Source organism: Cervus canadensis, chromosome 19, assembly GCF_019320065.1.
Source record: "Cervus canadensis isolate Bull #8, Minnesota chromosome 19, ASM1932006v1, whole genome shotgun sequence".
Taxonomy (NCBI): Eukaryota; Metazoa; Chordata; class Mammalia; order Artiodactyla; family Cervidae; genus Cervus; species Cervus canadensis.
The window spans coordinates 34,798,992-34,813,786 of NC_057404.1; the positions used below are offsets into that span (position 1 = coordinate 34,798,992).

Sequence of the window (14,795 nt, forward strand, 5' to 3'; positions counted from 1 at the left end):
AAAAAGGTGAGGATAAGAAATGTCTATTTGATGTGAAAATTTCCACATGTCTGTCATAAAGATGCTATACACGCTACAAGTATCCATTACCATTGTCAAAAAACTCAGTTCCTGAGTTTTCCTATTAACCTTGGGGTAGATAGTGTTATCTACCACTAGATGGCACCAGGCACAAGTGATAGATTTCTTTTTTTTTTTTTTCCTTCCAGATGAAGTAAATGGTTTTTGCTCTCAACTTACAGTGAAGCCCTAGGAAAGAAAGAGAGGACGTGTTACAGGATGGCTGATGAGGTTGCTCCCTATATACTGAACTGTTGAGCCTAGACCTTCTGAGTTTGAGAGCAATCTAACAGCTATTACTTCACTCCCCCAAAGGAAATCAGAATTTGCTGTGTAAATTCTTTGATGTAAATGGCGTGCTATACATATAGAAGTTTGTTCCCCTGGCAGGGAACATGATGGGGGTTCCATGACAGACAAGTACCTCACTTCTAAGGAATTAACCGCCTTTCCCCTTGCTGGTGCTAAGATGTAGAACCAAATACCAGGACACACTTAAGGTGAATCCAATGGCTTTGAAAATACAGTTCCTGCTATCTTCTGTAGTTCTGTGTTGATGACTTTTTAAAAGTCAGTTTTAAAATTAATTTATCTGGATACTACATATTTGCTCCTTTCTATTTTTCATTAGGCATTAGATTTCTAATTCTTGACTTCCAGAGATGACAGCCCCCCCAAACCAGTAATGCTGAGTAATCTTGAGAAGTCATTTTAAGATGCAGCAATGGACCATAGCTCTTTTTCTGCTTCCTCCTTTTTAAAAATTAAGTTTTTAATGTAGAGTACAACTTTACTATCTTTTGGTCAAAGATCTATTGGTAGAAGCATGAAACACTGAAGTTTATTACTGCAATCTTACCTTTCACAGCAAGAGTAATGTATTTTTATGTATGGTACAGGGTGTGGTCTAAGAGAGACAGAGCATGGAATAGTCTTCATGTATCTAAAACAGAAGATAAGAAAAAAAAGGCAGGAAAGAAAAGGCTCCCTACCAAGGTATCAACAGTTTCTCAGTGATGAGGATAGAGGAACCTGGGCATATCAACAAATTACCAAAACAGCTGAGGAAATGCATGTGGAAAGAAGGGGAAAAATGGTAAGATTATTTCTAATTCAAATCCACTCTGTAACTTGGATACCTCTAGCCCCAAGGAAACCACAGCCATGCTTTGGAAGTGCCGATTCATATGCAGGGGTGCTTGTTCAGTCTCAGTTTGGCTCCTGGACTGTTGACTCTTTACCCCCCAACCTGCTGAAAGAATTGAGCCCCTGCATAAAAACAAAGAGCTTGTATGGTCCTAAAGAAATATCATAGTTTATACAAAGTAGTCTGTTGACTGACTATTTTTCAGTTAAAAAAATTTTTTAATTAAAAAAATTTTGACCAAGACAATAGTAGAACATAATTTGCAACTACTCAGGAAGGCAACTGGTCCCAAGAGAGGAAAGGAAGTGATACGGGGATGCCATCTCTGGGTGAACAGCATGATGCAATGACACGAGGACAAGACTTGAAAGCATAACAAATATGTTACAGGTCAGAATAATTATCTTCCAAGTCAGAACTATCTGGAAGGCATAATGTAGCCTGGGCGAAAGACAGGTTGAATCGTTAAATGATCCAGGTCAGCGTCCATTGTGGTCTTCAGACTGATGGAGGAGACTGGAGGCATCACAGTGGGAAGTCAAACATTCTAGAACCTTGAGCTGATTTAATGCACCCCTTCATTTTACAGGTGAGGAAACTTGAGGTCCAGTGAGGGTAAATGACTCTCCCAAGGGAGCACAGCTAGACAATGACAACCCAGAATGAGAACCGGTTTCCTGATCTCCAGCTCAGAGGCTGCTCCTTCAATCACACTGCCTCCGTGGTAGACAGAGGACCCAGCAAAGGTGTGGGGGGCCGCGTGAGCTTGAATCGAGAGCATGTCCCAGGACAAACTCGGGGGACAAAGCGCCTGCCTGAGCAAGCTCAAAGAACAGACTGACAACGCCGGGAAGCATTTACCACCTTCTCAGGCAGAATGACCGAAGAAAGATAAAAAGGTCAAGGAAGCAAGGAAGGCCTGCTTAATTAAACTGGTGACCACACCCACCTTGTTATGAGAAGGTGCCCAGGTCAGGTCGATACCTAAATACTAACAGTACTGCTAACAAAAACAAGGTAAAAGTAAATCCTTTTACTAGAATACTTGTAAATACTCATCAATAATAATAATAATGATGACGATAATAATACCTTTAAAAAAAAAACAAAACACTTCAAGTTGCATATTACCAACACACAAGTTGTGAAGAAATTCTTGTGTGGTTGAACATGAATCAAGGTCTTCCCTGTGATGATACAGCTTTATTCCCTGAGGGCATGAGACAGTGCTCTCAAGGAATAAGAAGTCTTATCTATTTCTCCTTTATGCTTAGATTCTCCACTTCCCTGATACAAACAGTAACACTGGTTCTACAAGTTCTAGAAAGAAAACACTGATGGGAGGATTATCTGAGACACTTGATGCACACAATTTGTAGGAAAACTCTGATTTCTCTGTAAATTACTGATCTGAAAGAGACACAGCAAACCGTCCACAGCTTCAACTTCAAATGATTTAAACAAAAATAGAACGAGCCATGGACAGTGTCTGCATCCCTGTCCAATTTGATGTAAACAACGTTTGTAGAAATTGGGTTTGTTAAGAAAGTTTATCCATATATCTGGATAGCAATAAAAAGCGTTTCCTAGGAAACTGTAAGATCCTGTACCACACAGCATACAGCCCAACTAAGAGGAAAATTAGGTTGATTTCTAAATTCAAGATACACATTTGTACAATTGTTCTTAACTCCTGTGATGTCCGAGCAGAGTGGGCGTGTACATTGGTAGTTGTGTCTGTCTGCCTTCTCTCTCCCGCTGCAGTCTTGCCTGTGGAGCTCACTGGTCCGGACGGGCTTCCTCCTCCACTTCGGCCCCAGCCTGGGTCAGTACTGCCCTTCTGCTAGTGACACTACTGTTTCATGTCTTCCCATTTCCTCTAAGACAGCTGCCAGCACGCTCAGGTTTCCGTCTGGGAAGTTCTGTGCTTCCCAGAGATCCAGGATGACACCAGTTGGACTTGATTTGGTGGCAAAGTAATTCAAGTACCTGTAATTGGCAATGGGAAAAAGGGCTCAACGGTGTGATTTATGGGTCTGTTTTCTTTTCAGTCTTGACTAAACCTTTTTGTTTCTGCATGTCTGTAAGTATCCTGGTCCCCCTTGAGAAACTGGGGCTTGCAGTGAGCTGTCCTGAATAACTAGCCCGTGCTTAATTAGGTCAGCCCCAGACAGGAGACGTGATGCTTAACTTTATTAACCTCAACTCTGAGTAAGATAATTTAAGAGACAAGATGTCCATGGGTCACATCCTGAACAGGAAATCAAGAGGCTTATGTTTTCTTTCCAGCCCAGCCTCTGATCATCTTTGACAGGTCATGCCTGGTGTTTTGCCTGGTAGTGATGGCAACGTTCTAAAGGGAAGAGGCTCCTGAGGTCTCTTCATAACTTAATAGCACTGCTGTGTTTAGCATGTTAATTACCCATCCAGCATTAGGTCCTGCTTCAACAGGAGGTGAGGAACAATAATTAGTGAATAGATATATAAGAGGATGACAGAGGATGAGATGGCTGGATGGCATCACCGACTCGATGGACATGAGTTTGAGTAAACTCCGGGAGTTGGTGATGGACAGAGAGGCCTGGCGTGCTGTGATTCATGGGGTGCGAAGTAGATCACAAAACCTGATGCTTAGAAAAGTCAGAGAAGCCCAGGATGTCTCTCAACCATGTATCTGCGACATCACAGTGCAAGATACAAGGTAGGACCTTAATACATGTTGGCGGAATGAAAAGCAAGTAAATGTACAGGTGGAAAGACAAAAGAGAATGTTGCTCCAACAGTTATCAGTCCCGAAGCCCTGTGTCTAACAGGAACCAGACTTGAAGCCAGGTCATACCCACCTGTCCAGGTTGAGCTTATGTGCCAGCATCCTCCAGTCGTGACCTCTTGTCTGCGGGGCATCCAGGCTGCTACAGAGCTTCTGCCGGATCGGGGGCGGAATGCTGAAAGCACTGGGGCCTGTCATCGTGGTGATGGTGCTCGCTGGATCCAGAAGAGGCAGGTCCATGCCGGTAGGTTCCTGTGGTTCAGGCAGGGCAACAACACAGCGTTATTTCTGAAGACAAAAGCAATCCTTATTGACCCAGTCAACATAATGCCTCGTTTGAAAAGATAAGAGGAGAATGGGTGCTATTATTCTCCTTCCTGAGAATGACTTCTTTCTGGCTGCAAGCTGTGGTTCTCTGTAACCTGGCTGAGAGGGAGAAGTATGTTGTGAGCTGACTTTGCATAGCCTGGGATTTATGGGTCTTCCTTCAGGACTGGGCTAGCCGGAGACCTCGTTGTAACTCAGTAACAGCTTTTCTACTAGAATTCTCCAGGATGAGCCAGGGAATGTCAGTACTCCTAAAGGTTTAAATTTTGGGGGGTTTGGGGGGAGAAATGTTTGAAAGGGCAGTTCTTTGAGAATGAACTGATCCAGACCTGAGATTCTAGAGACTGTCTAACCCTAAGGGGAATGCCCTAGGCAAATGCTCGAGTAACTTCACCTTCTAACCTCTGTAGAAGATGGCTTGATTCTGCTTTTGTTGAATGAAATGGAACATAGCTCTCCTCTAAATGATATCGAATTAAGACTAATTTTTTAAAAGAAAATGGTGAACACGGTATACTGCCTTAGGGCAAACTGTTAACAGAATCCTCCAATTGCTATACACCCTTAACTTAAGAAAAAAAAATCTAATTTTAGTAGAGAAAACCATAGATTGGCTCTTAAGATAGTTTCAGCTCATAAAACAGCATAAATGCAAAATCAGAATTTCATCTGCAGGAGAAACTCTAATTATTTTCTGATCACTTCTGCTGGTTGGAAAAGCAAAAGCAAATGTTGCCTGGGAACTATTAAAGTAATAAAAGAAAATCCACTTAATCTACTCTAAATGTCATCTCTCTCTTTTTTCCAAGCAGGTAACTGAGGTGAAGATAATTAGCTGCTGGAGGATAAAGTAGCCTCATGCAGCTCCAGCCATCAGGAAGCCTCAGGGTCTGGCGAGGTGCTCCACCCAGAGGTCAGTGACCCTGTCATGCAGAACCTCCCAAACCCTGCTGCTCCTGCGCTGTGGGGCCACGGGGTGCATCCTGGGGTGGCCTGCTCCACGGCCCCGGATCAGCAGCCAAGACTCACTGAGAGGCTTGTGCAGTCATACCCCACGGGGCCTGTCAGGGCCTTTGCAGGGCATGTTAGAGCAAAACAAAAAAATTTTTTAACATAGAACACACAGCAGTGTTGACTGTGATCGCAGTCTTTGGCCTCAAAACCCAGAGCTTGGCAAACTCAGTCTCCGAGGATTGTACTGGCTCCTTTATGTTAACCCCCAACACATACCAGGACTCAAAGGACTGGTGTGACACAGAAGCACCAAAGGGGAGCGGGAGCCTCTGAGTCCTGAAGATCATTCCCTGCACTGGGCATGGGGACCTTGAAGACATAGTGCTTAAACCAGAGGGACCAGGAGAGAGGGCTGAAGGCACATGTTGGTGCTTTTCAGTGGAGTTATGGTAGGAATGTTCAAACACAAGTGGCCAACACTTCTATTAGGTATAAATGGAGGTGGGGACAGAGGTGTAGAGAACTCACACCTTATTCCACACCTTAGGGCTACGGCCCACTTTGAGGTCCTCCATGCTGTTTGTCTGGACCGTAACAGTGGGGTCTAGGTGGAAACCCAGCCGAACTGTTCCTGGCTGGCCATGGAGTTGGGTCTGCTCAGTGGAGTGCTGATTCACAGCCTCAGATGTTCTCGTTGGTGGCCACACCAGCTCCCTGCTTCTTACCTGTGATCTCTCTTCTGCCACACTCATTTTCCTAAAACCCAGCACTGACATTCTCCTGCTTTCTGTTAGTAAGTATCAAATGGCTTTCCTACCACTCCCATCCCAACTCCTAATCCTGCAGTAAGGGGGTATGCTGGTTTGGAGGCCCCAGGTGCTCCCTCCACCCAGCAACCTGGCCCCCACCTTTCTCATGACTCTCTCTCCTTAGACTGGCCCATTCACTCTTCCAAGTATCTTTCTTAAGGGTGTTTGTTGTTCAGTCGCTCAGTCTTGTCTGACTCTTTGTGACCCCATGGACTGCAGCACACCAGGCTTCCCTGTCCTTCACTATCTCCTGGAGCTTGCTCAAACTCATGTCCACTGAGACATGATGCTATCCAAACATCTCTGTTCTCCCCTTTCTTCCTCCTGCCTTCAATTTTTCCCAGGATCAGGGTACCTTTGTTAGTTCTATTTGCTTCCCTGGTGGCTCAGATGGTAAGGAATCTGCCTGTAATGAGGGAGACCCAGGTTTGATCCCTGGGTCGGGAAGATCTCTGGAAAAGGGAAGGGTAACCCACTGCAGTATTCTTGCCTAGAGAATTCCATGAACAGAGGAGTCTGGCAGGTTACAGCCCGTGGGGTTGCAAAGAGTCGGACATAACTGCAGCAACTAACACTTTCTCCTCACTTTTGCTAGTTCTTCTGCTCTTTCCCTGAACCTCTGTCAGGCCAACCCCTTCAAAGTCTAGACCAGAAAGCATGTTTCCTGAGCAAACACACCCCAAGCTATCTGTCCGGAGCCCTCCTATAGCGCATCCCACAGCTTGGGATCTCCACCCAGTCTGCCCTGGGAACCCTGGCTGTACTTACAGAGGACTTCCTCTGACTTCCCCAGCTGCTTGGAGATGAGACTGTTTTTGTCATCCCCAGAACTCCTATGATGCTCAGGACAGTGCCTTGCGTACAGACGCTCTTCAATTCATATTTGTTGAAATGAGAGAAAATGTTTCTTGATACAGAGAGATGAAACCCACTCCACAGAGCTTCTGTCTAACTATGGCTAAAGGTAAGGCTCTTCTCACTGTTCAGTAATGAAGGTGAAGGCCAGGGAGAGGCAGGCACAGCTCTCAGGAAGAAGGTGTGCTCACATCCATACGATTCCCCTTTTTCTGGTGAATAAGGAACCGTCAGCACTTTACGTGGGCCTTCAAACCCTGCATCTCCAGCCTGTTTATTTCTGTGTGGATGAAATAAGAACCCTGATAGGGCATCATCTTGTCTCCCTTATCAGATGGCTGACAACAGCCTTGGAGGTAAAAGAAAAATACATATATACATTTACATTTAAATTTCACCTACTAATTTCTGTTGCTATTATTTCTTCCTTTACTTCCAGGTAAAAGTAGAGTTTACTCTCACATAACACTTATTACAATAATTGTTTATGATATTGGTACCATCTGCCTTTGACGTTATGATTCTCTTAAACATATGATTTTTCACCATTAACCAAACAGCTGCTATGGCCTACATTTCAACACTCCACAGGAGAAGTAACTTTCCACTCCTGTATTCTGACCCTTTCTGAAGTCACTTAGAAAAACTAGATTTCCCCAAGGGTCCTTTGGAACAGAAAACAGAAGAGGTAAACAGACAGGATGCTTTAGCAGAGTGAAGCTTTGGATGCTAACATTGTTCTTGGTGGGCACAGAGGAGCTGTGGGTCAACAGTTAGGAGTTATAATGTCTTTGTTTATAGTTAAAACTAAAGGTCCTGAAGATGCTGAAGTTCCTCTTCTACTTTCTTTCTCTCTTGGTGGGCACCTTCCCCTTTATTACTTCCCTGGTTCCTCTAAGAAGAACCCTCTTACCATCATTTACATTTTGACATTCATTCATCCCAATACCCTGCCAGGCATTTTCATTCTTACACTTCATCTCGAGGTAAGGAAGGAATCACTGGCCACGGCACCCAGAGAGGAACAACCCTCCAGCTCCTGACATCACCTTGATCTACGTCCAGCACCGCTGGGCCTCCCTGGGGGGCAGCAGGTCCTCCACCCGGCTGGAGAGGCCCGAGGGCTGAGTGGCTTTAGAAAGGAGCGCGGGGGGAGCGGCACCGTCCTCGAAAGTCAGCTCCTTCTCGGGAGATGGGACACGGCACTGCAACCCCAGCCCACCCGCCCACTTGCCATGTGACCCTAGGGAGGAGCCCCCTCCGGCAGACAGACACCACCCATGGAGCCCTTTCTGGGGGTGGTTATGGCTTGTCAGTCACAGGGGACCCCACCTCGAGCTTTTGATGAGGGTCCAGGGCTCAGGGCACTCCAGAGCCAATTGTTCCCCAGTGCACAGCCTGGCTCCCAACGTCAGTACCAGCCCGCTTGCACCGCATTCAGATGCTAACGACAGTGGGGGGACTCAGTGACCCAGAAGGAAAAGCAGTAGTGTGCCCCCTAATCCCCAAAGTCACCTGACTTGGGGCCTTTCTGCACACACTCCCCCACCCCTCTTCACTGTGCTTGTCTGTCACAGGCCTCCGAGGGGCCTTGAAGGGTGGGCCTCTCGGAGCTGACAGCCACCGGGTTGCAAAAGAAACCATCTTTCCTCTCTGTTGGCACAAGAAAGAAAGTCCTTAAACTGTGATCACACTAGGCGACACTGTCTTCTCAGTGGGGGGAGAGCCCTGCACGGCGCCCTTTCATTTGCGGCCGCAGCTGATCCACCTTTTCATCACACAGCCCGACGCTCAGGCTGAACAGAAAGCAAGCATCAAAGGCACAGACCTCCTCGCCCCGCTCCAAAATTCCGCAGCCTTTGTTGTCCCCAGAGCTGGGTGGTTATTGAACTTTGCAGACCTGCTGGGCCTGGAAAGTGAAAACACCCTCCCGAGCCAGCAGGGGTGGTGCTGTGGGCCCAGGCGATAGGCCGGCGTGGCGGAAGGCTGGGCGGTTGCCATGGCGCCCTGACACCGAGATCATGCCTTATGAATGTCACCGAGGTCTGTGACTGAAGTTGTTTATGAGTCAAAAGTCTCATGAAACTGCGGGAGGAAATGATGACCGCAGCTCAGAGGGCTGTGGGAAAGGAGGATGCGGCAGAGCCGATGCGCTTCCCCCCGCGGTTTGCTAAGGAAGACCGTCCTTAAATACGCCAGGCAGAGACACACACCGAACACGGTGACATGTCATTCACCGGCGAGGGAGAGGGGTCTTTTAAATCAGATACTGTAGTTCTAAAAGATGACATTTTCGTGCTGTGGCTCACGAAGCACCGCCAAGCCCAGTTCTGCAGGCCCCAGAAGGCGCTGCCCCTTCCTTTCATCTGGTCCTCTCTCGTCCCTTCAGCCTGAAGGGTTTCCACTGTCCAACTCCAAGCCCTGGGGTCCCAGGTAACCAGTAAGGTCATGAGCGCCCTTTCTTTCCACCCAGGGAAGTTTTAAATAGCAGTGATGATTGTTATTTCTGAGATACAGACGTTCTAAAAAGTCCCACCTGAAGCGGGTGAGGATCACAGCGAGGAAAGAAGGAGAGGGCCGCTGGGGGAGATGCGTAGATTTACCTTCTATTTCTGGACTCTCACACACTGGGGAGAGGGGCATCTCTTCTTCTGTTTGGAGGGTGAGGTATAAGACAGCAAGCACACCCAGAGCTTTCTCCTTTCAACGTGGAGAAGAAAGGAAAGGAGGTGGTGGGCAGCGCATGATTGGGCAAAGGCAGGCGCATCCCGAGGAAAGAAGCAGAACCAACAGGAAGAGAGTCGGGGGATCCAGGGGAACAGGGTACAGTGGGGATGCTTCGGGAAAGTTATTGTATGTGCACACAAATTAATCCTTATGGCTGAAGTTCAGATGTGTGTAAGAAGTCGTTAAATTCATGTCACAAACTACAAAAGTCTTGTTTTTTGAAAAGGATCCTCTATTACACTTTTATGTATTGGTATCGCCCTGTGTTCATTAAAAGCCCTGTTTCGTGAACAAGCTGGCCCCCAGGACTTCCCGTAGGTGCACAGTGAGATGCTTTATCCCTCTCCGTTCTGAGAGCCACGGGTGCCTCTTACCTCAGACACGGTGCAGTTCAGCTGGAAGATCTGCCCTTCTCCCTCCACTTGCCGCACACACAGTTTGCAGACCAGCTCCACTGTGTTCAGGCTGAATCTTTCCAGAGTGAACGTGCAGTGGAGGTTTCTCTGAGACCCACTCCAGATATGGTAGAAAGGAATTTCCTGAAGCACAGAAAAGGGGGAGCCACAAATGAGGGACACAGTACTGCACGTGTGAATTACGGTACCTTCCTTACTCCTCACAGTGGTCTGTGCACGAATATATCCCAACCGCCTTTTCAGATGGAAAGACTGAGGACTCACCCAAAGCCCCATAGCTTGTAAGTGGTAGAGTTGAGGTCCAAACCCAGGGACTTGGCCCCAGAACCCATTTACCTAACTAGCCTGCCACTTCTGTCATTTATAAAAAAGCCACTATAAGTGGTTTTTTTTTTTTTTTTTTTAAGGTTTAGACAATTCTCCAAATAAAACCCACTCCCCTCCAGTCACTGCCCATGAAAAGAACTGCCTGCTAGGGTATCATGGAGGAAAGCAAAGAAGTCTAAAGAGTGATGCACTGACCCAGTTCCTTTTCATGCCCATGCCCTCCGCAGGACTAGGAAAGCCAGGACTCACTACAGGTTGGAAACTGGAGGCTTGATTAGCTGCCACATGAAAGCTCCTGGCCTAAAAAGTACTAAGCCTCTAACAGGCATAATTTCCTATGAATCTAGATCACCTCACAGAGCCCATCCTAGAATCTTTTTTTTCAATAAAGGAAAAAAAGGTTGACACACAATGGGAGACCATGTTGGTTAAGAGCAGAGGCTTGGAGCCAAATTCAGTACAAATGAGATGCCTTCCCAATTGTTTACTTGGTGATTTGGGGCACGTCGCTTAACCTTTTCTGTCTCCTCATCTGTGAAAGCCTGTGCCTAAGCAAAAGAAAAACCTGAATGAAGGGGGTTAGATGACATTCATCAAAGTACATGAGAGTCTGGCGGATGGTGAGAACTCAGCCAGGCTTAGCTTGAAGTAATATCATACTATCATTATTATTATTAAAACAGTATTTTCCATTACAGTTGCACACACAAAAACACTGTTCATAAAAGGGGAAGATTTATGGCAGTTGCAAAATCAGAGAAGAGGGGAAAAGGAAGGGAGCGATTTAATGAGCAAGTCAAAGCCAGTCTCTCAATCAAGTGCTGAGTTACACAGAAGAGTCTGGCATGCACCCCCATCAAAGCTCAAGACTGTTAGTGAACTAGTAGGTTCCCCACCCCACACAATTTATGTGTATGTACCAGACATCTAAGAGTAAGGATGCAGCAGAAAATCTTCCCTCTATCCCTTCTAGTGCATTCATGGCCTTCCATCAGGAAATCACCACCAGTGCAGATGCAGCCCCGCAGGGGGGACTGGGTGTGCATGCATGTAGACAAGGGTGAGCTGCTTATATAAGTGTGTCTGTGACTCCCAGGACGGGGTCTGAGACTAGGGATCCCATTGCAGCCTCCTGAGAGCCCGGGCTGGCTGATGGAGATGGAGATGAGAAGCCTCTGGAGAATCTTACTTTCCCCTCATACAGCTATATACAGAGGGGACCAGTATTCTTATGCTGGTGTTTAATAAAATCCTGACCCAGGTTTTATTTTTACTTGCTATTCCAAGTTTCCAAGATGATGTTTCCTCTAAGTTTTCAATGTAAAGGCACTCTCCTAGTCAGGCAGAAGCCTAATTTGTGTCATGTGGGATACCAATGTTCTCTTTCTCCTATGAATGCTTTTGAGGCTCCTTTTATCAACTCAGTGTTAACATTACTCTGAAAATGAATAGAAATGATGGACTTGAGGTCTTATTTATTGAAAGTAAAACTACAGTACACTTACCTGAAACAATTAAGAGCATTTCCTCCAGTACATCTACAGTATTTTTTTGAAATCCTAAATAACCCCAAACTATTTTGGAGGAGTACCAAAGTAAGATTACTTTTAAGGAATGGAATATCTTCTGTCTAAATCATTCCAGTTCTCTTTCTTGGAGATGTCCCCAAGCCTTCAGTTCATCTTGGGAACCTTACCTGATATTTGGCCAGTAACTTGCTCTTCCAGAGGGAATGGGCAATATCGTGAATGGATAGGCGCAGGTTGTGGGTGCTGCCTTTAAAGTGAAGAGCCTTAGGTTCTTCTAGGAGCTGTCCTCCCATCTGTCGCTCGAGCTGCAAAACTTCCTGCAATGACACGCCCCAAACCGAAAGCAAATTGATTGACTGGCGTCACTTCTGTGGTATCTTCCTCATTCTGCCCCCCGCCCCCACACCTGACTGTGCAACACGGGACCTCACCCTCCAGCCTTGAGACCCTCCAGCACAGGCTCCGGCCAGTTTGCATGGGACGGTCCCTGTGGACCACGGACAGTCAACAAGCCACCACACACTTGTGCAGCACGCTCAGTACAGTCTGCACTTCCCAACAGACCAACGGGATATTTAATCAAATACAGGGAAATAATAATCAGGGCCCCAAATGGGGACAACTCCAATAAAAGAAAAAACAGGCAGAAATATAAACAGATAAGCAAGTAGATTTTCAATGAACTTTTAGGGAAAAGGGCAAATAGCTAGAAAACAAATCCCATCTTGGATTAGTTAACACCAGCCAACAATTAAAAATCTGGAATGTGTTTTGGGCACCCTTCCTATCTTTTTTAGTTTCTTTACCTACAGAAAGACAATTTCTGTTTACAATTATCCATTGCACAATTCCTATGTATCAAAAAAATTAAAACAGGCTCATTAAATATTCTATTAGAGAAAAGTATACAGATCAGGAGGATTTTCCAGCACCAAATATTGACCTAAATAGTCACTCAGACTAATTTTTTTTTTAAAAAGTCACCTCATTTTTCAAGACCCATGGCTGATTAAAAAATTTGCTATGTAACTTTTCTTATGCCATAAATATGTAACATCAAGATAAATTCTATATCTACTTCCACTCCTCAAGCTCATTAATGGGAGTAAATGAAGCATTTCCAACTACAGCTGCAATTATCCAAACATCAGCAAACCATAAGTTATCAATGAATAAAATATCCTGAGTCTCTTCTGCTGTCGGAACCATCCCTATGCATTTTGTTCCCCTCAAGCTTTAACTGTTTTTAGTAGCGCAAATACACAGGCATTTGTGGCCCCTTTTCCGGGTTCAGGTAATAATGAATTTTGTAGCAATATAAAAACAAAATCTGACTTTCTTCGTTGGTGAGATGTCATCTGAAAGCTGGAATCTGATAATGCAGGTAATCAGTCAGGCCCCCCCCATGCCACACACACATATAGGGAAACTATTACTGCACAGATAAGATGGTCACAGTGGAAAACTATAGTCCAGTAAGTGCAGAGCTTACCCACATCATTGATTAGATGCAAACAGCTCATCTCAAACTGCTCCTTTAGTGGTTCTTAGCATCCATCATCTTTGAGTCAGGTCACTATTCTGTACAACGCAAGCTGCTGAAAGGTGCTATGAGGTATGTTATGGAGGGAATGTTAGGGTAATGTGGAATGTGGTCTCCGGCAGGGACTCCTCTAATTAGTGAGTAATGGAAGAGATGAAGTAATAGCACATTGACACAGATGGGCGGGGGCTGGCTGCTTGAGAGCTTCAGTGTTGAGCATATTCAGCCTTGGTGGCCGATGAGCAGCTATTACTTGTGACAGGAGCCTAAGCAGGCAGCCCCCCGACAGACCTCCTGCGTCACTGCCCTGGCTCGGCTGTGTGGCAGGCTCGAAGGGTCCCCTGTAGGGCTCCAGATCGGCTCAGTCCAGAGTCACACACACTCCCCACGGAACACCCTCCCACCACACTTCACATGCCATTCCGCAACCAGAATCTGGCCATGTGGAAATGAAGACGCGTAAGAAAAGTGAGAGTTAACTGCAGTTTCTTCTGCTTCAGCAGGAAGGCATAATGAGCCTATGTTGATCATGTTCGGTGTCTAGTTAGCATAATAGAGAAGGCTGACGTTCCCGGTGAACCTGGCACCTGACAAATTCTAAAGCTAAAATGATGTTTGTTTATAAGCCATTAGAAGAAAAGCAACATAATTAGAAATCTTTGAGATTACGGTCATGCCAATCAATCAGTTTTAGCTTCTTTCCAGTACACCCTAATTACCTCATCAAGACATCTAAAGAGCAATCGATAGTAATTATCTGATTACTATAGATCTTCATTATGTCCAAATTATCTCCCTGGGATGTCTAGAAGAAGATGCATTGTATTTCAGGAGGTAATTGTACCCAACGATGTATAATCCACACCCCATTCCTACAATCAACACGGATTGTCAGACGAGATGGAAAACATGATCAGCTTTCTTGGCAGGGAGGACCACTAGTAAAAAACCTAAACTGCCTACTGGTCATGACCTTGAGGTCAAAAAATCTAATACAGTACCACATTTTGACTGCAGGGTCTGAGTAGGAGGCAGCCCGAGGACAAAGCTCAGTCTTTGGCTTGTTCGGCATTGACCTTGAATCTCAAGGTAAAGAGCTCTCCCAGTGAGGAAAGAGACTGGGTTGGTGCCAGCCCTCTTTTGAGAGGAAGCACTAGGTAAGATGCCATTTTAAAGAATATGGTGCCAGAGAACACACCCTCTTCACACTGTTGCTTTCTCCACCTCTCCACTAACCAGGAGTGACACAAAGCTGCTACTCACAGCTGAGAGGAACCTGTCTATTCTGACCTGTTCAGTTGAACAGAAACCCTGGTGAGAGATGAACTGCC

General features: G+C 45.8%; 1 protein-coding gene across 2 annotated transcripts in view; it reads right to left on the reverse strand.

Annotated features, from left to right (window-relative positions):
- Positions 1-1,404: 1,404 nt before the first annotated feature.
- Positions 1,405-14,795, reverse strand: part of UNC5C (unc-5 netrin receptor C) — a 395,140-nt gene continuing 381,749 nt past the window's right edge. For both annotated transcript variants that reach the window (XM_043438628.1, XM_043438626.1), the window contains 4 exons: positions 12,089-12,238; positions 10,024-10,188; positions 4,051-4,229; positions 1,405-3,196 (listed from right to left, as the gene is read on the reverse strand). In XM_043438628.1, coding sequence (XP_043294563.1) covers positions 3,034-3,196; positions 4,051-4,229; positions 10,024-10,188; positions 12,089-12,238 — 657 coding nt within the window. In that variant the 3' untranslated portion in view covers positions 1,405-3,033. The remainder of the gene's footprint in view (positions 3,197-4,050; positions 4,230-10,023; positions 10,189-12,088; positions 12,239-14,795) is intronic.